Source organism: Erithacus rubecula, assembly GCF_903797595.1.
Source record: "Erithacus rubecula genome assembly, chromosome: 9".
NCBI lineage: Eukaryota > Metazoa > Chordata > Aves > Passeriformes > Muscicapidae > Erithacus > Erithacus rubecula.
The window spans coordinates 6,917,937-6,941,843 of NC_136660.1; the positions used below are offsets into that span (position 1 = coordinate 6,917,937).

Here is a 23,907-nt window from a genome sequence, read left to right on the forward strand (position 1 = left end):
GAGGCTGCAGGGCTGGAGAGTCTTATGATTCTTATATTCCCCTCTTGCTTTGCTTTCACGTTTTTGGTTTTTTTTTTTCCTGTTTTCCTTCTTTCCTTCTTTTAGGAGAGAGGAAACTAGCCAAGAAAGACTGTTCTCTCTCTGCTTTTAACTTGCAACAAGTCCATGTGAAATGGTGCTGTGTGGGAGGAGGTTTTGCTTTGTTAAAGTGGGAGGTAGCAGTCAAAGCAAACAAACTCAGTGTATACATTACAAAACTGCTCAAACAAAACAACTCAGTAATATCTCCAGCTGTGATTATTTTTTTCCATTATTTGTAATCTCCTCAGCAGTACATCTTACTTTTACTCTAAAATACATTTTAGAAGTTTTCTGAGCCATTCAAATGCTCCCTATTTATAGTCTCAAGCCCTATTTCATAAGACATTGATTGAAATAGGAGGTAGAATCAGTATTTTAAGACTGAAGAGGAAAGGGAAGGGAAAAAAAGACAAAAAAAAGGGTTGAATGAACTTAAATATCCACCTGAAATCCCTGCAACCTGGAAAGTCAGGCTTCATTCTGAGAAAGGAGGTTTCATTTCTGTGGCAAGATACTGACATCCAGTGGCCAATTAGGCTAATTATAGGTCACCCTTCTGGGGGATCTGAGCTGTTTTGTGGCACTCCCAGCCCAGGTGAGCTGCAGTGACACAAACCCCCCTTCTGAGCTATCACCTCAAACCCTCCATTTAGGGGCTGCTGCTTTAGCACCGGGAGCAGTTGCCTGTATACCAATACCAGAGCTTTTCCAGGCTATGTGATGACACCAGAGGCCACTGGCAGGCATGGGATGACAAGGAATTTTCCCTAATAGGAAGCATGTGGTTAGGATTTTTAACAGAATAAACAGATGGTTGTACTGGCAAAGGATTAGCTCTTGTGACTGTATTAGTCTATTTCTGATCAAAAGAGATGACTATCAGCTAGTTCTGGTATTGTAGCTTCCCACTGGCCTGGTAAAACAGTTTTTTTGTCTCCAGCTCGCTAACAGAGGGAAAACAAACTCATCTTTATTGGTGTCAAACCAAGAAAGAACTTAACAGGAAGAAAGGGAAGAGATAAGAGTGCAAACAGTTAGAGTCACATTTGGCAGAACAAGGCCAAACTCATAGCTATAAATGCACCTCAGTGGCAATTTTCAACACTAATGAACTCAGACAGATGCACTATGGTTACATAGCTGAAGCATCAGAATGGCATAAACATTTCCCTTCTGTGGTATCCAGCCCAGGATGGCAGCAGTGGTTTATGAGGATCTCAAAGAACCTCAACAACTGCAATTTATTCTCTATCTCCACTGAGTTTTGCAGCTTTGTCCCTTTGTGCAATAAAAGAATCCTTCCAAAACACAGAAGGGGAAGAGCCAGCCCATGCTCTGCAATATCCAATACACTCTTGGAATAAATCAGATACCCACGACTACAAAGCAGGAATGTTTTCAAATGTGGTGGAATTTGTTCTTTGAAGCTGGATTGCCTTGAGTTGTTTTAAAAACTTCCCATTCTAGGCAGGTACCAGTGTGACATTCCCATTAAGCTGAAGTTATGTGGCCCAGCAGGAGCCCCATCTCCCAATGAATATTAAAGAAGCACAGTCAGTGCTGCAGCCTTCTAACACACTGCTTACCTCTTATCCATGTTCTTCTAACAGAAGAAGGTTGCCCTGTGTGGCTGCTCCTGCTCATGCAGCACATCAGCTTTGACTCCTACTATCAAAAAGTCTGCTTTTCTCTTATACTCACACTTCCAACTGCATGTGGAGGGCACACTGGGTCTCTAACAGAACAGGGACCTACCTCCAGCTGTTCTGTTTTTTCATTCCAACTGATGCATGGTGCATTAACACTGTGTAAACATAATTCCCTATTCTCTCCACATGCTCTATAAACTAACATTCAGATCGCAGAGTCTGTGTTTGGGCATGGAAATGGGATGGTTGTACAAGGAGAGCAAATATTTGAGATGAAACTCTTGCATGCAAACACCTATGCACACTTGTACACTCCTACTCTCAGTCACCTCACTCTTAATTTCTCAGTACATTGGAAATATTTGGCTACTAAACTCTCCATTATGATTACAGATGCTTTGGCCCTATGAATACCTCAGTTTCTGCTTCAAAAGACAGACTTAGTGCCTGATGGAAGTGCTGAGTTAAGCAAGGTGCAAGAAATGAGCTGTATTTTATTCTTTGCCTTCCTCTGAACGGGCTATAAAGCATACAGCCATTCTGCTCTAGCTTTAGCACAGCTGTCTCTATTTACTTATTTTCATTACCTCTTCAACTTGCTAAAGTACTTCGTGAATGTTTAGTTTCTTACCTGACATAATCAAAGTATTCTTTGTGCTGATTTCGATAAAAGACAGACAGTTTAAGCATACGGCCTGCAATCACTTCAGCTTTTTCCAATAGCTGTGTTAGGTGAACTTTTGAATAATCTGGAAAGGAAAGAAAAACTGCTAGTACACAGGGCAGGAAAAACCACAAGACTCTCCAAAAGCCACAGACACATGTGGACTAAAAACTAGGAACATAATCTTGGTAATATACATCACATCATGCCCTACTTTTCATCAGTGGCAACAAGCAAATCAAATGGCAGGAGCAGGCATTTGTGATTCTCCCTACTCCTGCCTAACAAAGGCTCTGCAAGTCTACAGCAGCTTCCAGCTCAGGGTTCCTATGCTAGAGCTGGTTTCCCTGTATTCAGGACAGTGCTGGAGCTCGAGACTGCCCTCTCTGGCTCTTATCAGTTGACAAACTATTTGCTACACTATAACTGGTTGTGAGCCAATAACCAATTACAAACAAGTACTAACAAGGCTTGCTTAGGACCCAGCTTAAATGGCTTCTCAACAATCATGGGATTCATACTGAGCTTGCCTCAATCCTCACCTTTCACACAGGTGTGCAAAATGACAGGAGGTCATGGACATCCAAAGGAAATCTTATTAATAAAAAGCAGGCCAAAGGGACCTTTGAGATGGAGTGTTGATGGTGCTGAGGCTTTGCAGAGCACAGACAAAGCACAGCAGCAGAATGTCTTAATGTCAGGGACCTGCCATTCTACTTTTTGCCCACAGGTACTGGTAGCCAGTGACAGGCACCTTATAGCCCTTTCCTAGCCGGGGACAAGCAGTGCTGCTGGGCATAGCACTTTGGGACAGCTAAGCTATTGCACAAGAAAAGGGCAGTCCAGCTGCCTCTGCTTAACGTGCCAAACCTCAGCACATACAAAGCCTAAAGAACTCCAGCTTCCAGGGGTGACTATTTAAGGCTACCAGCAGAGCTGGCACTGGCAGGTGACAGTCTGGCAGCATGAACAGACTCCAGGCTGTGACAGAAGATCCCCCAGCAGTGTTACCTGCGGTGCAAAACTCGATGATTTCGCTCCACTCGGAGACGACGTAGTCGCCGTCGAGCTGCTTGGAGGCCGTCTGCACCGCCACCGTGTACTCCGTGCGGGGGCTCAGGAACCAGTGCCCGCGCACCGTCATGGGCAGGGGCACAGCCTTGGCCACCAGCTTGGTGGGGACGTCCTGGCAGAGACAAAAGGGCTGAATGGCACACAGTGAAACCAAACCCTTCTGCCACCCTTTCCTTCACTGCTCTTGCAGTGGAGACAAACTCGAGCTACTTTCCAGTTTGTTGGTGCACCAAAGGGAGCAGTGGCAAAGGACAGTGGTGTAAGGTCTGTTCTAAGAGACACGGGGACAACTTGCATGTGTGAATTATTTGTTCCAAGTGATGGTAGAGTAATACTATTATATATAACCCAAATACATAATTTAGACTAGGGCCATTTGTGCTTACTTATGCAAACAAAGACTTGCTACTGAGAACAAAGGTGTCTTAATTCAAGAGCTTCTTGTGCTATCATTGTTTTCTTTCAGCCAGTGTAATCAAACAAAATACCTCCTGCTGTCAATCAGTTCCAGCTACACTGGTGCTACCTTCAAAACTAAATTTCAATTAAACACATTGCAGAGTAGGTGCTGCTGGTTCACATCTTTCAAAATACCCTTCTGTACAGAAATGGCCAGAAGAAGCCAAAGAGCTTGTGCCTATCTCTGAACCTCTTGATTTCCCCTCTACTGCCCCTTCAGATCCTCTGTTTTACTCTTCCAGTATATCACAGGCCCAGGGTGCAGCCAAGAAAAATAGCTTCTTGTTGTAGTTGAAATACTGGGTTTCTCTGGCCCCAAAGACTTTGGTACAGACCACCAAGGGACAGAAAAAATTGAAGAATGGGACAGTTTATGCTAGAACTGCAGGGGAAGGACTCACAATGGAGTTAAATGATTCTCTGTAGTGTACCTGAGGAGCTGTGATAGAATGAGAGATATTTATTATTGAATAATCACCAGTAATACCAGAATAGTAAGACTGCTGCCATGTGGAAAGTGGGCACTTTAATTTACATCTTTAACTGTCCACCTATAAATACTAGTCCACAATCATCTTCCTATAAATGCTAAGATAGTAGTCCTTTAAGGAGAAAAAGGAATAAAAGGGAGAATATTTTCTGGTCATGATCTCTAAGCAAGACCTGAAGGATTTTTTTTTTGCCTTGTCTTCTATTATGGAAAAGGATCTTTCTTCTTTTGTTTTCCTATAAACAAAAAATTATCTTTAGTTTCTGTATTAAGAAACTGTAAAATTGGCAGCTTGGGATATTACAAGAATTGATGTAATTGAGTGATAATCCAGGGTAAAATTTTGTTGTTGCAATTTCTCTTTTACCAATTCTTCTTTAAATCAAATAATAGTTGAGTGAAAACTTTATCTGAAAAGGAGACAGTTGTGCATGCTAAAATTAATAATATATAGAGAAAAATTACAAAAAAACCCCCAAAACACCACCAAATGACATTTATAGCTACCACCTCAAAAGGTATCCCATTGGACTGAGTCTGCTACTGCTAATGCAGTCAGCAGGTGCACAGTTAACATCATTGGTCTTCCTGTCACCTCCTCTTGGGTTATAGTAAAAACAGCTTCCACCTGGGTCAGATCTTTATGCCCCAATGATTTTGTCAGTTTTCATGTAACATTAAAAGCTTTGTTGCCCCCAGGTGTCAAAACTTTACCTTCCAGCTGTGCATCAGCAACCTCCTTTAACCAAAAAAGGAGGTGACTACAAAAAAATGAAAGGTAAAAAGACAGGGGCAGACTACCACATTAAACACATTATGTCTTGCACAGCTGGAGAGAAGGGGCAGATGTATGCTTCTCACAACTCTAATCTGCTGTTTCTTTCTAAGCAAACACCACTTTTTTTTTTAAAGGCCATAATACAGAGGAGATGTTCAAATGTTCTCATTGAGGTTCCCCTGGGGATTCTCCTTTTCATCTCTCATTCCTGGCTGAGCCACCAAAGCAGTGAAAGCAGGTACTATGCCAGCTCAAGGAGAGCCAGGATTCTAGGGAGGCAGATGGCTGCTCCACTACCAGCACCCACCAGACAACTCTAAAGGTACCTAGATGGCAATAATTTCTAAGAACAGCCTGGGAGCTTTGAATAACTAAGGAGCAAGGTGTGAGTCACTCTACTTTCATTTTTGGGAAAAAAGGCAGCTTTCAGTCTTCAACTTTTTGCCAGTTCATATTACCCTTCTCTTTGCCAGGTAGTCTCATAGGATACATTGTGGGAACTCAGCACATCTAGATTCTAGTCACAGTTTTGCTAAATACTTGAGTATTTTTCTTATTATATGGGAGTAATCATATTTCCATATTTTAAGAAAGTGAGGAGGTATGCAAAATGAATTGAAAGAAAGAAAAAATCTTACAATTCTAGTCTTTTCATACCACTACCATACAAACCTTCTCCATCAGAGAGATGATGACAATAGTCAAAAATTATAAAACTTTATGTACCCTAAATATGCTGAGTATACTTTATGTATTTACTAACAGAAACAGTACCAACTGGAAGGATGAATCATTCATGGATGATCTCCCAGGTACACAAGAAAACAAACTGATCCCTTTCCTGAGGTACAGCATGGATCTATCAGGTTAAGTCTATATTCCAAGTAACTTACATCCATCTGAGCAAACTGATAACTTAATTCTGTTCAAGGTAGAAAATGAGCTGATCCTTTGTGTTACCACCTGTGACAGAGATTGGCACTGGTAGTGCTTTACACTACCTCTAAGGTAAGTAAGGATGAATTCTCCTTGCACAGGTGTCTTCAGGGTGCTGGATGACTCCCAGGACTAAATCCCAACGCTCATTTGTATATCTAGGCAGCAGGGCTCACTCTTTTCTCCTGAAAAAAAAAACTCTGCAAGGAGAAAGGGAAGTGCTATCCCTCTCCTTATGCAAAAGCTTTGTTAGGAAGTCAGCAGATGGGTGGGACTAAAGTCAGTTCCCTGCTGTGAGGATTCAGCCAGGAGTGCTGCACCTGAGGAGCTTCAGCTGGGAAACTCCCCTGGCCAACCTTAGAGGGAGGAAGGATGCTTGTCTTGAAACACACCTGGGTGACACATTTGGAATCTGAGCCCTTCAATTATCAACCAAAGTTCATTCTAGAAAGTGTGTTAAAAATTGCCTAGTAGTAAAGAAGCATGAAAGCAAACACCCAAGTGCTCTGGCACAGAGGTGGAGTATTAAGTCTGTGCTTTATTATTGTTCACTCTCTCTGCTCTCTGGGTCTTTGTCATTCAGGTTTGAGAATAAAACCATCAAAAAAATTACACAAAAAAAATCTTAACCAAGTCACTAACAAAATTAGTAGCAAGCAATTTTTACTTAATTCCAACAAGACATTCAAAAGGTCAATAATTTTAGTTGATAGATTATAGTCTCCCATTCTTACAAAACCAATTACCTTTGTCCCTTGAATTAAACAATACTGCACATTAAAAACAGAATTGCTGTGAAACACAAAATAAATCTAATACCTTTATTATATCTAAATATATCTAATATCTTTATTATACTACCAATATCCTTTCCCCCCTCTCCATTTTAAGTCTAATCTCATCACTATGATAAAGATTCTGAAGTGTGCGTGGTGTTTGCTGTACTAGGATAGCTCTACTTTTCACAAAAACAAATGTTCCAAGTATACACCAGTTTGCACATGAAAGAAAAAATATGTAGAATTTAAAATAAATGAAATTAGAAATAATCCATCCAACTTTAGAGAGTATCCTTGTTCCTGCAGTGTAAAATGGGAATTTTAATTCAAAGGCTGTCGGTCCAAAATTAGTAAGAGTAAGAAAAAAGCAAAAGTACCCTACTTTATTTGCTACTACAATTAAAAATGAGGCACAATACATACCTATTATAACATTAGGTTTAGTCATGCTTCACATACTGGCTCCTAGCAACTGCAACATTCTGGCCAAACATGTAAAATTCTCAATTTCAAGCAATAGTAAGTGATTTTGCGTTACTCTTAATGCATATGTTACTTCCAACCAAAATAAACAACAAAAATGGTCAAATAAGAAAACTATACACCTGCCATTAACAGAAATCTTATGAAAAAACAAAGAGCCTCAGAGAAACTGGTGAATATTTTCTGTTTATCCCACAGGCTTAGAAGCCAACAGTTATTTAGGTATTGAAATAATTACAGCCCTTACATTTGTTTGGAGGGTTATTTTTGCCTTGGCAAACATTATCTTTTAGATAATGCCATCATTATTTTTAAATTTGAAGAATGTTCTATTGCATTCAATGTTTCTCTAGTATTTCAACTGTTCTGAGGTCAAAGCAAATTTTGCTGGATTTGATAAGTACAAATCCTGCAATGCCTTCAATATGTTCCTGCACCAGAGGCTTGAGGAAAGAGGCCAGATGAATATTCAGGTCATTCAGCTGAATGCTGCAAACTAAAATTGCTGGAAGCCTTCCTGAAGTGCATTAGAATTTGTGGCTCTTCTGTTGAAACGATATGTGCTGCTCTCAGGAGTCTGTCACTGAACAAGGACAGACAAAGAATACACACATTTTGTAAATAATGATAAAGAACTAGTCAGGAATAAAACAGCAGTCTTACACTACATTGTAGAGGTCCCAAAGTACTTTCAAATGAAACAGCAAAGGTAATGTGCAGTTCTTTGTAAAACAAACGTATTTATGTGGACATGCACATAGGCTGGAGACAGAGAAGGTACTTTGAGAAAACCAAAATTCCATCAGATTAATCAAAACCCACCTTTGCTGGGTATCTCATTCCTGTTTCCCATGGCCTGGCTTTGAAAGGTTAATAATATTGAGATTCATATGTTCAAAAAAGAGTATTTGTGCCTTGATTTTAAAATAAAAATTACCTTGTGTTTGAATTTGTTGGAATTCTTGTTTTCCTTCTTGTTGAGATCGATGAAGTAATGAGTAATGCGATCCTTGGATTTAGAATCCATGTCCCAAGAAATCTTGAAGGAATCACACGTGATGTTACTTATTTTGATGTTGTGTGGGACTGGAAGCTCCTCCATCTCTGCAATCCCACTATCTTGTGATTTATTCCCTGCATAGAAAATAAGCACAATTAATTCAGTGAAGCACCTGTTTGATCACTGTTTTGTGTGCTCCAATACAAGCACATCCCTGAACAGCGTTTCACTAAGGCTCAGAGGAAGCCCTCAGGAGCCAGTGGGGTACAATTATGCAAGTCTGGATGTCAGTGGTGGAAAGCACTGGAAAGGGATGAAATTCCTCGGGTGAATAAGCACTAATAACATGGTGTACAGAGTGGCAGAGTGTGCAGAGTGGCTGGTATCACCACTGTGTGTGTTTGCAGGCTGGCAGGACAAACCATCTGAAGCTGTCAATGCTGTTAAGAACCCAGCAATGTCCACAGTTAACATAATGGCACTACCTGTCAGTGACATAGACACAAGCAGAAATCAGATATATCCTTATATCATTTTTCAAGCACAAAGCACAGCCAATCTCTGCAAGGTTTATAGCTGGTGGATGTAGATGCACATATGTATACACATATTTAAAACAGCAACTCCTTTGAAATGAAGCAATTAACACTGATGAGCTACAGCAAAAGGGACACACAAATAAACTTCATTTTCTATTCTTTATTCTTTTTGTTTTCCCAGCAGCAGTTTTCTTGGGAAGTTCTTTTCTAAATACATATGGGGGGTGAGCAAATGACCATTGACCTCTGGTTATAAATTTAGGTCTCTCCTTAGTTCCCAAGGCAGTTTTATAGTTCAGCATTCCGTGAACATTAGAACTCAGAAACGTTAGGTGTTCTTGCATTTACATAAGACCCAAGTCATAAGTGAACAAATGAAAAAAAAACCAGAAAGCTAAGAAAAAGTATTGCGTGAAAAAGGAAAAAAATCTATATGATGTAAGAGAAGAAGTAAAGAAACAGAACAGAAAAAAAGAAAAAGAAAACTGACCATAGATAAGGACAGACAGAACCAAAAGAGAAAACAAAAAGCTAATGTATCTTTAAGAAAGGGAAGCTCCCAAATTCTGGCCAGATGAGGAAGATGGGAACTTCATGCAGGGAGGCAAGGCAATGCATTGTAGAAGTATCATAGTCGCATCTAATTATAGAAAAATATAGTATTTATACTTTCATAATAACTGGTAAAAATGTTAAAAAAAACATAACTCAGAGGTGTTTGGGCAGTAATAAAAGTTAAAATTTTATTTGGAAAACATTAGGGACATTTCAGCCTCTCAACATACTCCACCAAAGAATTATTCTAGCACTTCAATGCAGGAACATTATTATTGGCATGATTGTTCAAAATTCTGCTCATAGATACATGAAATTCAATCAGAGTCTGCAAAACTCATAGATCACCAGCTAGTATTGTGAATAATGTATTTTTACTGATGACTTCAAGACCTAATAAAACTACTTTTCTATTTTTGTTTTATTTTATGCATTTACATCCAAAAGGTTGTTTATTCTTCAAAAATTCTATTGCTTTTTTTTCTTCTTCTTTTTCAACTAATACCAAAATCAGTTAGTGCACGGTCTTGCTCAAAATGCCCCCTTATTTGTGCCATACACAATGACATTTTCAACAGCTGCACTGGCCGCAACAGACTCAGAAATATCAGTCATTACTGAAAGCTTTCTCTTCATATGAAAGACGTGGTAAGTGCTTTTCCCAACATGACATTTCAGAAAGTCAGCAGGGAGAAAATGGCACTGCTTTCTTTTGCAAGCAATTTGTATTTGAAAGATGACTGAAAGCTCTGGCAGGTACAGTGAAAAGAGTTCGTATGATCGGCACTTCCAAGAGCGAGGCTCTGTGTTTAAGTAGAAGATGAAGTGTGGCTGCTGAGGCTCTCAGAGCTGGACAGACTGAGAACCCCTGTATAACATCCTGAACAGACATTCCATAAACCATCCAAGCCATAAAACCACAACACCTTAATGTGCAAATTATTTGTCTAAAAATGAGCTTCTGTATTCCATACCCAGGGGCTGAGCTGTGTTACAAACAACCGAAATGGTTTAAGCCTCAGGACATGTGCAAAGCAGTAATGACCAGTGACAAAAAGTAACAGAGAGAAACATTTTTGAGAACATCAGTGGCAAAGAGCAAAAATGCTTCTGGAAATAGGTATAATTTTCTGTGTGTTTCTTGGTGTTAATATCTGGCACACATCTTCAGATATCTGCATTTCCATTCCTTTAAATTCCTTTGCTTTCAAAGTGAATAAATTGCTTTAAGTAAATGTCAAGCAGAAGATCTCCAGGTAATTTTTAGGGTTAGGGTTGAAAGAGTCAAAGAGCCTACAGTTTCAGGAAAAGTGGGGCTGGAAAAGGCATGCCAAGGCCATCCTGGCAGGGCCCCAAAATTGCTGCTCCTACATCTTGGTGATCTGGAAACCCATGGTGCTGGGGTTAGGGGTAGGGTGGTGGCTAGATAGAAAACTAGGTGATAAAACACACATATTTTAGGAGAAGTACAAAGACAACAAAGAAACTAAGCACACCTAATATGCCAAGCTCCTGAATAACCTCCATCTCTAACACTGGCCTTTTCCCCAGGATTGAAAGTTTGCTACGAAAAAGAAAGTCCGGATTCAGTGGTGATTGTTCTGTTCACCCAAACCATGTCTGTCTGTGCACAAGCACATCAAAGCAGCCTCTAGGTTGCCGCAATTTTTTATGGTGGGTGAGACATCCAGAAGCCACTGAATGAATTTGGAAAGACAAAAGCACGGGGAAGCCCTTGTGATATCCCACTACCAGTGACTCGAAGGAAAGTAGTGGAACCATGGTGATGCTGCTTCTGTGTCACCACAATATTCCACTACACTGATGTAATTTCACTCATCAGGGCTGCTGTCATGCAGAAGAGAGTGCACCAAATGCTGGGTGTAATATCTCTGGGAATACACACAAGACATTAGCTCCTGCAGTTACTTCTGTGAGGTGTCAGCTTCATGAAAACCTAGAAATGTGATGGGATGTGACTCAGGATCATGAGCCAGAAATAAGCAAGGTGAGACTGTATTCACAAAGTACAAAATTAAAGCTAATTCCAGATTCTTAATACGTTCTGAGAAGAGATCTAAAAATCAAAGTATGTGCAGATGAGGATGATAAGTAATTTCTGAGACCTTGAAAGATCAGGTTTAGATAGATAGATAGATAGATACCAGCAGCACACATAATAAACACACTAAAGGCCAAACAGAATGTCATACTATGAACCGCATTTAAAAAAAAAATCTCGCCTTATTCAGATTTTAAAATGCATGCACTGGAGAAATCAGAATGGGGTTTTCTCAAGTTAACATTTTCAATGCAATGGGCAATATTAGCTATGGTATTTTGAAGTAGAAATATTTGATGAGTGGGGATCAATGTCTTAAGAGCACACAGGTACCCTGACATAAGAAATCCCCTTATTAGATGTGAATGCTAACAACTGAGAACAACTCATTTACAAACAGGAACTCCCATAACATGAACAGAGAAACCCTTACACCTTCTGAGATACAACAGTTTTCACCTTTTCTTGTTTTGATAATTCAGCTGATAGATTATGTATCAGATCTATATAGGTAAAATATTGTAATCTGATACAGACTGGCAATATTTAAGTGCTGTAATTGAGACTGAATACTCCAGTTTAATGAGAAGGTATTTAATTTCCTCAAAAATTCAATAGAAGGGAGAAAACTTAATTCTGTAGAACCATCAAAAATGACAAGGAAGTGCCAGGAAATTACATATTAGCTGCTACTTTAAATTTAACTAAGCAAAAATGCAATCTCATGCTTTCCCCCTGTGCTCTGGAATGAATGTCTCTCTGTCCAACTACTGGTTATATAGAATTGTTTTACAGAGCCAGGACAATATGTCCTCAGCAAGCAAATAATTAACCTGAATACCAATATTTCAATGTTCATAGCAACACCTTGCTCAAAAGAGACAGTGAAATCACACAGAGGAAATACAAATGCAACAGCATTCAAAAAATTCTTAAATCAAGACTGTTATTTGGTACGCTATGTAAGTGCACTTCTTTAGGATAGCTATTCTATTTCAAAGTTCAATTTTTTATCCATATTCACAGAAGTAATGTTTATGTTTTGCTTGTGCCTCTTTTCATGTGCAAAAAAATGAGTGAAGAGTCTCTGACTCTTAAGTATCTCTCTCTCCTCTCCCCCAGAATCCTGGTAAACTACCTCCCAACAGAGATTTTTATACTTATATAAGCACATTTAAGAATATTTTCTAAATAAGTATCCTTGTAAAACTAATTCCTAAATTAGATAAAGAGAGAATGCCTGACCCTAGAAATCCTGTTAGAGGGATAAACTCCTCTAAACCTTATCCTCATTTCCTCCCCATTGTCTGATACTACTGTTGAGTGCTTTCTAGTAAGAAATGTGCACCATGTCCAATATTTTTAAAAATAGTTTCAAAAATAAACATTACTCAACTATAACACATGTAGCTATATTTACAGTGTTTTTGAAACGTACATATACATTCAGATTCTCTTCTTACTTGGTTTTAACAGCTTAATTTATCTGTTTCCTGCTAATCTAGGACATTGACTTCAGCAGGAATATTCCACAGGCAAACCACAGAGAACACAACTGAATTCTGCGAGTACAAATGTGCCTTCATTACAGACATCTTCTTTAGCTGAGAATGCCCCCCAAAGAGTGCCCACATAAACAAAGCTCTGAGTTGCCTGGTTTCTGTGCTGAAAAATTTGTCTCAGGCCCTTACAAAGGACTTGATTCTTTCTCCTTCTCACGTGGAGGACGAATGTACTCTACAAATGGTGCCGTGATTCAGCTCAGCAGCAGCCCCATCTCTCACTCCTGCTGCTGCCACTGAGGGATGTGCAGCTCCCAGGTCCTGCTCTGTCCAGGGCTGGTTCTCAATGCCTGCTGGTGTGAAGCCTCTCTCTGCAGGCTCTCCCATTTCTCCTGGCCAGAGGTGCAGCACAGCAGCCAGGGACCATTCAGACCTGAAGGACTTTGGTTCACAGCTCCTTCTCTCAGCAGGCAATGAATGCAACATTATGTTCAATAGGAAATTAAGTGTATCTTTACAGAGAAGGTTGCTGTAATTAGTAAGCAGAAATTAAACAGACACATTATAATATTTCTGTGGAATATTAATTTTGGCATAGATATTAGATTCTTGGCAGTAGGTTTGTCGGGCCACATGTATTTCTTCTAAATTAATGATAAACCCCAAATATTTTTTAAATATGACAGCAGAAGCAGTAACAAGAAAAGAGCCAACAATATTCACTCCTGTAATAAGACCATAGATATCTTGAATTACACCTGGAATAATCTTGATACAAAATATGCATCTGTTAATCCAAAAGATTTTATGTCTATGATTTGCAATGTTTAGGTACAAGTTTCATATGATGTACACAAAATACATATACAAATACCTATACCTACGTTTACTATGCTAGGAAAGATAAAAATACTGACAAAAAAAATCACCTTTGGTCTCCTCAGGCTCACTCTGCATTCAGTGAAGAGAGGCAGTTCCCTAGATGGGATAATCTGAGTACCTACAGGTAGCTCTCACATTTAACTTTGCCCTGGAGGAATCCACTTCTCTTCAGAGACTAGAGAGGGAGGTCACAGAAGCTAAGAGCTAACTGGAGTTACCCTTTATAATAATTCCCTAAATTGCATTTGTCAATGTGACTGATTGTCATGATGCAACAGCAATTTGCAAGATTTCTGCCAGAGAAAAAAGAAAAAAATATCGGGATAAAAAAACTATGTTTTACACCGTAGCCAATTTCTGAACTCCTTAGCAAAGAAATCTGCATGTCACTGACACAGAAATATTCTTTAGGCTGATTCTTTAAAAGGGATAAACTTTTCACGAATAATTTTTCTGAATTTCTGTGTCAGATACATCATTTATCCCCACAGCATTTTTTCTGAAAGCACTGATAGGATCAAATATCTCAGGACCATTTAAGCTTGAATGTGGATAAATTTGTAACTCACTAACTGCAATTATAGATAAATTATTTAATAACTGTAATTAATTTAAAATAAATAGTGCATTTAATTGCATCATTAAACTAATTCCTCAAAAGAATTGTTTCCTCTCTTGCTATTACCATACAGAAAATTCAGATATATCACTATACATTGTCCTCTGTTGTTATCAGCCAAATAGTCTAAATCAGCCCAATTCTTCCTTTGCTTTTTGACTATCCTTACTTGAAAAAAAAAAAATTAAGTAACAGTGATATCTTCAGAAATACCTTAATGATTTGGAAGAGTCTTACCAAAATCAATGGAATCTAAGCTGAGTTACTCAAGAACTTCTCAAACATGATGTGCAGCTATGTACACAAATTTCACAAACCCAAAGCATGACACAAACCCCAACTGCAAATCAATGGCTAAATTGGCAGGGCTGACCTTTCACTATGATTTAATTCTTATTTGATATCCGGATATCTTGGAAGCATTTAATATTTATACCTTACTCATTCAAAATGAAACCACATTTTCAAAATGTTGATAGCAGCCAAACTGCTAGACTGAGTACAAAAATGGAAATAGATACAAGTCCCTGTTAATACAATTTTTTTTTAGAGTTCCCCTTACTCCTATTAGATATTTTTTGAAGAATATTTGTAAGAAAACTGGATGTCTCTATGGCTTTATAAAGTACTTGGTGTCCCACAAGGTTGGGATGTTATTACTGATTTTTTCCTCTTTTCTTTTTGCAATTTTATTACAAATTGAGGAGTGTTAACACAGTAATATGTTAAGCTAAATGCACAGGGCTTCATACAAAATTTAGTTTTCACTGTGCTAAAAATAAACAGAGAAAATATGAAAAAGGAGGACTTTCATTTTCAGCTGAAAGGTTCTAAATAATCATGTAGGTGCATATTTCTTCACTAAGCACCACGAAAACTGTAAGACTGAAAAATCACTTAGGTTAGATTAAACTTCCATCCATGCTATTATATCTACTCTCCCCTGTATCTAAGATATGGAGATCTATTGAGATCCATTTGACCTACCATGCTGTAAGGACTGACCAAATCCCTGGACAGAGAGCTAAGAAGTGCTGGGATCTCCTTTAATGAACCATGAATACCAAAGCCAAACCAACTAAATTGGCCAGATAAGCTGAGACTGAATACAAATGTCACCACCATCCACCAGCACCTTACTGCTCATCCTGTCCCCTGAGTGAGTCCTGCATGCAAAACAATTTACACCTGGTTCTCTCTAAAGTTCTCAGAATACTTTTACTAAACATGGCTTCATTTCTTACTATACCTTGTCATGTAAAGCTAAACAAGTTTCCTCTGTGACCTTCTGTGAAATGAGAGTTGCAGAATGGCAAAAAAACCAAGAAAGCCTCCCACTGGCAAACTGCTGGTTTTCACAGCTCTGCCCTCAGAGACAGGCAAGGGCAATTCTGTCTTCTGGAAATCAAAGGGGCCATTATTGCAGGCCAAAAAAATTAAGCTGCCACAGTATTTATCTCTAATTAAATGCTCCCATTTTGTTCAGCATAGCAAGCAGCAGTACATGGGTGGTAAGTGGCTCTTCTCAGCATGGGTTGGCTACAAGAAACATTTGAAAAACACAATTTAATTAAAATGTGCATTTCTCAGGTGCTGAAAGGGAAACAACGTAACAAGGGGTGTAAGAGGCTCAAAACCACTATCTTTTTTAATTTAAATGACATTTAAAAATTAAAATCAACCTTTCAGCCCTTACATATATAACTAGAATTTGAGTATATGCATGCCTCCAGTTATATAGAATTCCAGACTTGGAAAGCAAGTATGTCAGAAACTACTATAATATCTCTCCCAGACCAATCTATCACATTTAGCAGAAGTCTTTGTTATCACATCACTATTATTATCAATCCAGTATGAAGTTCTGATCATGCTTCATACTGCACTCAGGCCCATTTTGTGGTATATTTTTGTAAGGATGACATCCCAGTGCTGTTTTGCTGAAAACTGGGGGTAAAATTTTTCAGCAGACTTCCACCCTGTTGATTCCTAAAGGGGCAGATTTTGGAGCAGGAAGGGATACAAAGCTTTTAATGGCATGAGGTTTGTCTCTTTTGATGAATAAAATGTACAGCTGTGTCTGAGACTGTGGAACTGCCTGTGTCTCCAGGACTGACAACAAAGGAAAACAGATTCATAGATGAAGGCACTGACTGTATGACCCCAGACTAGTTGCTTGGGGCGAGATTCTGATACAAGTTACACTGCTCTGGGTCACTAGCCTAATTGCTCCAGTGCTCTTCATCTAACAGTGAAATTGAGGCAAAGCATTGCCCTTAGTTTTCCACTGCTTTTAATATTAACTGTGTATTAGAAAAGTGAGTGACCTTTCATGATTTGTGCTTCCACATGTCACTAAACAAAGGAGAGACACAAACACTTCCATTTTAGTTTATTACTATGAATCTCATTTATATCTGTTTACTTTGTTCTTTGGCTGGCAACAACTTGTGCCATTTTTTGCAGCTGTGTCTTCATCTAAACCAAAAACATGTTCTCTGCTTCAAGTTAAGTCATGTGAGTTCAAATCTAGCAAGATGAGACAGCCTTGTATTCACGTGAGTTTTAATGTGACCTGCCAGCTTGCATGAAACTGCAAGTGCCTGGATCACAAAATGATTTTTTAATTTAAAATCCATTTCCTTTCCACAAAGGGAAGCCCAGACAGAAAGGCAAAACTCGTCACTTGAAGGGCAGCAGAGAGAACTCAAGGCTGGAAGAAAAACAGTTTTACTAAGCATATTCCTTGAGAAAGTAGGGTGCTCAGCATGAGTGGGCTTTTGTAACTCTCTGGATACCCTGACAGTCTGCAGCATGAATGAGCATTTCTTTACTTCAGCTCACTGGCAATTGCTGTGTGCTTTTCACACACATCTCTTGTAAGGAATGGGATTTGGCTCTGATTTACACCAGTTTGTGCTTCTAAGCTGTGATCTGAAATGCATTACATATTCAGAATAGTTCAGGAAATTCTACTTTGTAACTTGTACTGTTTTAATTTTGCATTTAAATTGTATGCACATTTCAGAATTGTATGCCTGTTTCAGACTTTCTCTCAGGCCCTGACAAATAAAGGATATAGGTGTTTTGAGAGTCCTTTTTAAAATTTTTTTTTTAATTATTTTTTTGGCAGGAGTTGTTCCATTTTGTTTCATTTTTAGCTGGTTTCCTGGGGAAACTAAACATTGTCAAGGCCTTTAGATGTAGATCTGCCACTGGTTGACTGTTCCTAACTTTTGAACTTCTGACAAGAGCAGAGAGCTCACAGATAACTTAGGTTGGTGCCAGTTTCTTTAAGGGAGGCAAGCATGCAGAAACAAGAGGATCCTGCTAAACACTCTTATCAAGAGGAAGGCTACAATGAGGTCAAGCTTTTCACTGTTACTAGAATATAAAGATTACACAGTTATGAATATTCTAGTCAAAAGAAATCTTTCAGCAGAGTCATCACCACATTGGAATTCACCCCTCACTGAGACCAGTACAGCACACTGACCGTGCATATTTATTAAAAGGTTCAGCTGTAGCTCATCAGCTTCCTGTCCTGATGGCATTTAGGACAGAACTCTCCCATAGGTTATCTAATGAAAATTGTCTCATAAAGAGGAGAAAACTCAAAGCAAAGTTTTGATGCATTTACGTTAAAAGAAACCTACAACAATTCTAAAAACATCAGATTCAAATCCATGGTCCTCAATAACTCTGAAATTGATTTTTTTAAAAAAGTGCAGCTCAGTTGGATACTTACAATATTTCCCATTACAAATTTTTCTGTAGTCTTATTATGCAGGCTATCAACAGCCATTGGACTGCAACAATGGCATCAATCATGATCATGACAAGACAAAAACTGATTAGCTACAGAGGAATAGCTGCACAACCTTCTACAAATTCACAATGCCAAACAAGTCCCCTTGGGTATGGTACTTAAAAAGAATTCATATTTAGATTAGTTTTTTATCTTTAGGGTTTAGAGCATATAAAAGCATCTCAAGGAATACTTTCCAGTTCCCACTCCTTACTATATGAGCTAATCTAATAAGCATACTGACATACACTGAAGGAGTTAGTTTCCTTCTCTGGCTTCCATCTCCAGCACTCTACACTTGCACTAGGGCTGACAGTCCCACCAGGCAAGCCTAGGGTGTTCCCTGATGGTCTGCTCAAAGAAACAACACAGAAACCAGTTAAGCATTACAGAATATACCAAAGTAGAAAAAGGAGAGTCACTATACATGGAGATTGTGGTTTTGTCTTCCCTGCATTTGTCCAGTTATGAGAAATCACAGAGTGCTAGATATGTTCCTACCACACAAGTCATGCTGGGCCACCTGGCTACCTGATGTGTCACAAAACCTGAAATCAAACTGTCACGCTCTAGAAAGGCTGCTCTACTCAGATTCCTGGATATCAAGTGTGATTTAAGAACTCCATGCTACCTAAACAGTGACAAAGAGAAGAACAGAAGTGACATATTATTTGTGTCAGGGTTCCAAAGCATGGCACAGAGCTGTTCACTGACAGAGGAAACAATTTCTTGAGGTACCCAGAGTTTCAGGTGCTTCCATCTACAGGGGAAAGAAAGCAACCCTTACACATGGACAGAGCTGAGACAACCACAATAAATGGCTTGAGAAGTCTTACTGCCCAAAACTGTCCTTCCATGAAGAATAAGGTGCAGCTGTGTCATCAGACTGCAAGTAACACTGCCTAAAATTCCAGTATGTTCCACACAAGAGACATAACTTCCCTGTGATCTACTGGAATCAGTGAGCAGCCTGAGGGGATTTTCAGCTCCTGTGAATTGAGATATGTCTTGGAATTACACTGTAAGTATGAAGGCTAGAAGTTGATCAGAAACATTCATTCTCTGAATCACATGCTTACTACTCAACATTTATACTAATTTACCAGTAAAAAGTTCATCATGAAAGTGTAAGTGAATAGTATTACCTTATGTCATCACATGGAAGGTGGAACTTAGTAGCTTTAAAAAAAAAACAATCTGCTGCATGTCCTGTTTTTAATTTTATCTCTTCCTTTATATAAACTCACATGTAATTTCCCTTTACATAAGTTGCATTAAAAGAACAGCACAGCATGACTCATTCCACAGATATTTGTACACTAGAACTTACAGCTGGCCAAGACTGAAAGAGCTTTTAACATCTTTTTATCCTGCTTGTTTTGAAGTCCAAATGTTTTCAACTATGAGTACACATAGAAGTGAACAGCAAAAAATGCTCAGAATAATTATTAAAAAATGTTATTTCTAGCCAAAAGTTAAATGCAGATTATGAACACAAGTTAAATATATCAACCAATACATCAATCTATCTTAAAAAAAAACAGATTAAATCCAGACAAACTGCAATTTATAGAGAAAAACTCCAAATAAGATACCGATCTCCATGAAGTAAGATAGAACACATACACCAAAGACTAGGAAAACACAGCTTTTTTTAAGATCTTAATCATTCCACATCATGAATGCAAATTGGTTTTTACAGAAAGTCTTAGTGAAGCCAATGGAACAGCTCAGGAAAGAAATTTATGAGATGCTTCTGATCATTGCAAACCAAAGAATTCTGATAACAAGAGTGCTTGGATTTACAAAGCTTAATATGGCAATTCGTTCAACTGTGCTTCTCCTAGAGCTGCCAGCTGGGAATGACTTTCTCCAATATCGAGGAAATAAACTCCAGACTCCAATCCACACTTGGATCTAAGAGTGCAGCCCTGATAATACTTTCTGTCACTGCAGGAATGAAAGAACAGCACCAAACTAGTTTAAAGGCTTCCATTTTTGGCACAGCTACACCTGTCAAGACTCAGAGAAACACTTGTTAGGTTATGAAAACAGTACAGCTAATCATTGCTTTTGGAAACATCCATGCAAAACACCTTGTTCATTCAAGCAGAAATAAAACAAGAACACTCTGAGAACAATAAAACAAAACTGACTAATGACTCAACTACAAACACCACTGTGAAAACTGATTCAGTTACAAATGCTACAATGAATTCTAACCAAATCTGCTCTGCTGAAGCAAAATATTTCAAGGTCAAATAAAGAATGCTCCACTGTGGAAGAAACCCTAGAGAGGAAATCACACAAAGTGATCCTGGAGCAGAGTTTGCTTTAATTCCAACTGCCTAAACACTGTCCTTGTTTGTATTTTTCTATAGCAGTGACATTTTATACATATATACTGTTCTGGCAGTGCTAATACTATTTCTCCAGATGTGTTTACAAACTTTTGAAGAAAGTGGTCTGCAAGAAAAATGCTTTAAAATTCTGTCAATAGAGAACAGAAGACACTGTTTAAGCCTGTGGGCTGTGTTCAGCCAGAATTCAGTCTTCAGGTCACAAAAAGCACGAAAGGTCATGCCTGCTGGCAGAACACAAGATGTACCTACTGTCATGAGCAGTCTAGAAAAACTCAGATTGGGAGAACTTTTAAAGATTACCTCCTCTGTCAGGGTGGAAGATATCACCACTACCTTCAGCAGCACAAAGGGGACTGAAAACTACCTTATTCAGAAAAGGCAGAGCCTTCAAACCTGCTGTTTAGAAGCCATGAATAATAAAAGGAAACTGCAAGCAATGGATAAAGGAGGAGATCCTTCTAGATTCTATGGGGAAAAAGTGGAAAACTAATCTGGCAGAGAAATCCCAGAATGAAAAACCATGGTCAGGAAGGCAGACTTTATCAAGGCTTTGTTTTGTTGTCTGGAGGCAACAGAACACAACAATGTCTGACTGGATGAAATCCTAGAGAAATCTAAATAAGAATATGATAGAGTCTCTCCTCAACACACCTTACATGACAGAAGGGATACTCTGCCTGTTCTAGAAGCTATGGCTCTGGGACCAGGAGCCTCACTGGAAAGCTGTTGGAAAGGCTGAATTGGCCTTCTGGGTGCACTCTGACCTTGATCATTCGGGCAGAATGACAGCACAAATCGTGAATTTGGAAACATGAGCTCAGAGCACTTCTTACAAGAGGTGGTAGAGCCAGCAAATTGGTAGGCTGAGAAGAAAATTGCTAGTAGAGTAGAAAAACTAATTTAAGATGAAAGAGACGAATCAGATAGTAATGGCTAACTCTTCCTGAATAAAAACAGCTTAGCTTTTGAGATTTGCAGAAGATATTTGAAATTTTAAATGAGGGGTGGGCTTGGGTTCTTCTTCTAGGAGAGTGCTTCTCAGATGCTGGAGAGGTTAGAATTTCTCTTCCCTAAATTATTCCTCCTGCCATTGTACTCACTGGGAGCTACTGATCTGCAGGGCTGAACCAGGGCTGGCAGAGGTGAGACTGACATATGGAAAAACAAGTAAGGAGCTCACGTGTCCCCTGGGCTACCATAGAGCCTGTGGCTGGTTCCAGGCTTTGTGTCTTTCTGAACGATCTAAAGAGAGATCATATTTTTGTATTGCAGGCAACATTAAATAGAAGGAGCTGCAAGCACAAGATGGCTTAGAAGCCTAAGCAGGAAGTGCTACAATAGATTCTGTTACAGAATAAACAAAATAATGCATCTGGGATCTCTAATCTGAAACAAACAAAAAAAGAGTGAACATACACAGGAGACAATGACGATTAAAATGTTTTAAGTATAAAATTGACTAGAAATTAACTAAAAAAGCTGTATTATATGTTAGAGCTTCAACTCAGCAATATCAGCACTGGGAAAGAATAGTGATTCTGTAGGTGAATTTAGTATAATTACACATCAAGCATTTCAGTAGCCTTTAAAGGATCTCGTAGAGTTACAGGAAAGAATAATTGAATGAAAAGGGGCAGAAACAGAATAGCAGGAAAAATATAAATAGCTAATAATATATAACTTGGTCATTGCCAGACAAAATAGCTCACAATCAGTTATGCAGATTTGGGCATCATAAAGCTCTAAAAGAAGATGACAAGGAAGAAAAAAGGAAAATAACCCTAAAAATTCATTAATATAGAGGAAGAATTTGGGTGACCACATTTCTTGACAGCAGAATGTTGAATAGCCAGTTTCCAGCAAAGCTTCACTAATTAGTGACATCATTACTTATGATAAGAATGAAATACTTGCTGAAGTGGAAAACACAGGCAAATTTTCTCTTCCACAACTCTAAAGATCATTCATGAAGTTGTTGCTCGGCTCCATTAAGTATTTTTCTGTTCTAACAATAAGGAATATGGGAAATCTTAGTCTCTGTCAAGAATGTAAATAAATGTAAAACAGTAATTAGTAGGGTTTTTTTTTTTGCAGCAAGATGTGATGCACTAGATTTTAACTCCTACCTGAAGCAGCATTATCATTTGTCCCAAAGAAAATAAAAAACCACAATGTTGAAGTTCAGCCAGCTTAGACATCATTTCATGGAAGAAAAATATTTCTTAGTTGGCCATGCCACCACTCAAACCCTAGAAAAGTGGTATGGTTTTCATTTTAAAGAGAGATAATCTAAATTGCCAAATTTGCAGCCTGGGAGAGGAACAAACCAACAATGAGCATAACTCTGGATTTTGTGTCCCATTAAAATATCACAAATACAAGGACTTCTCTATTATGCTGGATACAGAAAATATGAACTGTGCTCAGAAGTGTCATAATTTAAAAATAACCCAAACCTAACAACTATTTAACAAGAAAGATTCAGGACACTAAGAATTATTGTGAAATTTGGATCTTGCAGTTGTCCCTCATGTGGGAGTTTACCTATATATTTGATTTTTTTCCCACCTGCCAGACATACATGATGACATTTCAGAAATAGCAGTGATATTGCTCCATAATGCCAAAAATGGGATTTGAAGATTGCATCCAAAGATTGCATCCACTTTGTCCCTTCTGTTTGAAAGATGAATGTGTACACAACATGGCAATGAAAATCCCAATTAATGAACTCCAGGGAAATATTTCTGAATCCTTCAATAAATCCAGCATAATAATAAACTCCTGAAATAAATTAGAAAGCATGAGACATGCTCGAATAACATGAAAAGCCAAAGATGCAAGCTGTTTACATAAACCAGAAATGACATCTTAGCTTATATGATGTAATGTTTTTATACAAGCCTGGTAGACTAAACAGTTGTGATGGTGCCAAGTGTTTGGAAGGTGATGAAATTGATTGAAACTAGCCAAGACACCAGTTCCAGCTCTGATCCTGATGCCTAAATATGATCTTCAAATATATGAAGGCAGAAAAAATGTTTAAAAGCATGTTAGTAAGATTGTATAGTTTAAGCCATCAATAGTTAGAAAATACCAGAATAAAGCTGATTGGAATAACCTTAAATTGGACAGTTTGTTTAGATTATGATATAGCCTTTAACTGCATGATTACGTACTAATT

General features: G+C 38.5%; 1 protein-coding gene across 5 annotated transcripts in view; it reads right to left on the reverse strand.

Annotated features, from left to right (window-relative positions):
- Window positions 1-23,907, reverse strand: part of PHYHIPL (phytanoyl-CoA 2-hydroxylase interacting protein like) — a 127,746-nt gene that overhangs the window by 2,375 nt on the left and 101,464 nt on the right. For all 5 annotated transcript variants that reach the window (XM_079312566.1, XM_079312567.1, XM_079312568.1 and 2 more), the window contains 3 exons: window positions 8,331-8,527; window positions 3,406-3,580; window positions 2,362-2,479 (listed from right to left, as the gene is read on the reverse strand). In XM_079312566.1, coding sequence (XP_079168692.1) covers window positions 2,362-2,479; window positions 3,406-3,580; window positions 8,331-8,527 — 490 coding nt within the window. The remainder of the gene's footprint in view (window positions 1-2,361; window positions 2,480-3,405; window positions 3,581-8,330; window positions 8,528-23,907) is intronic.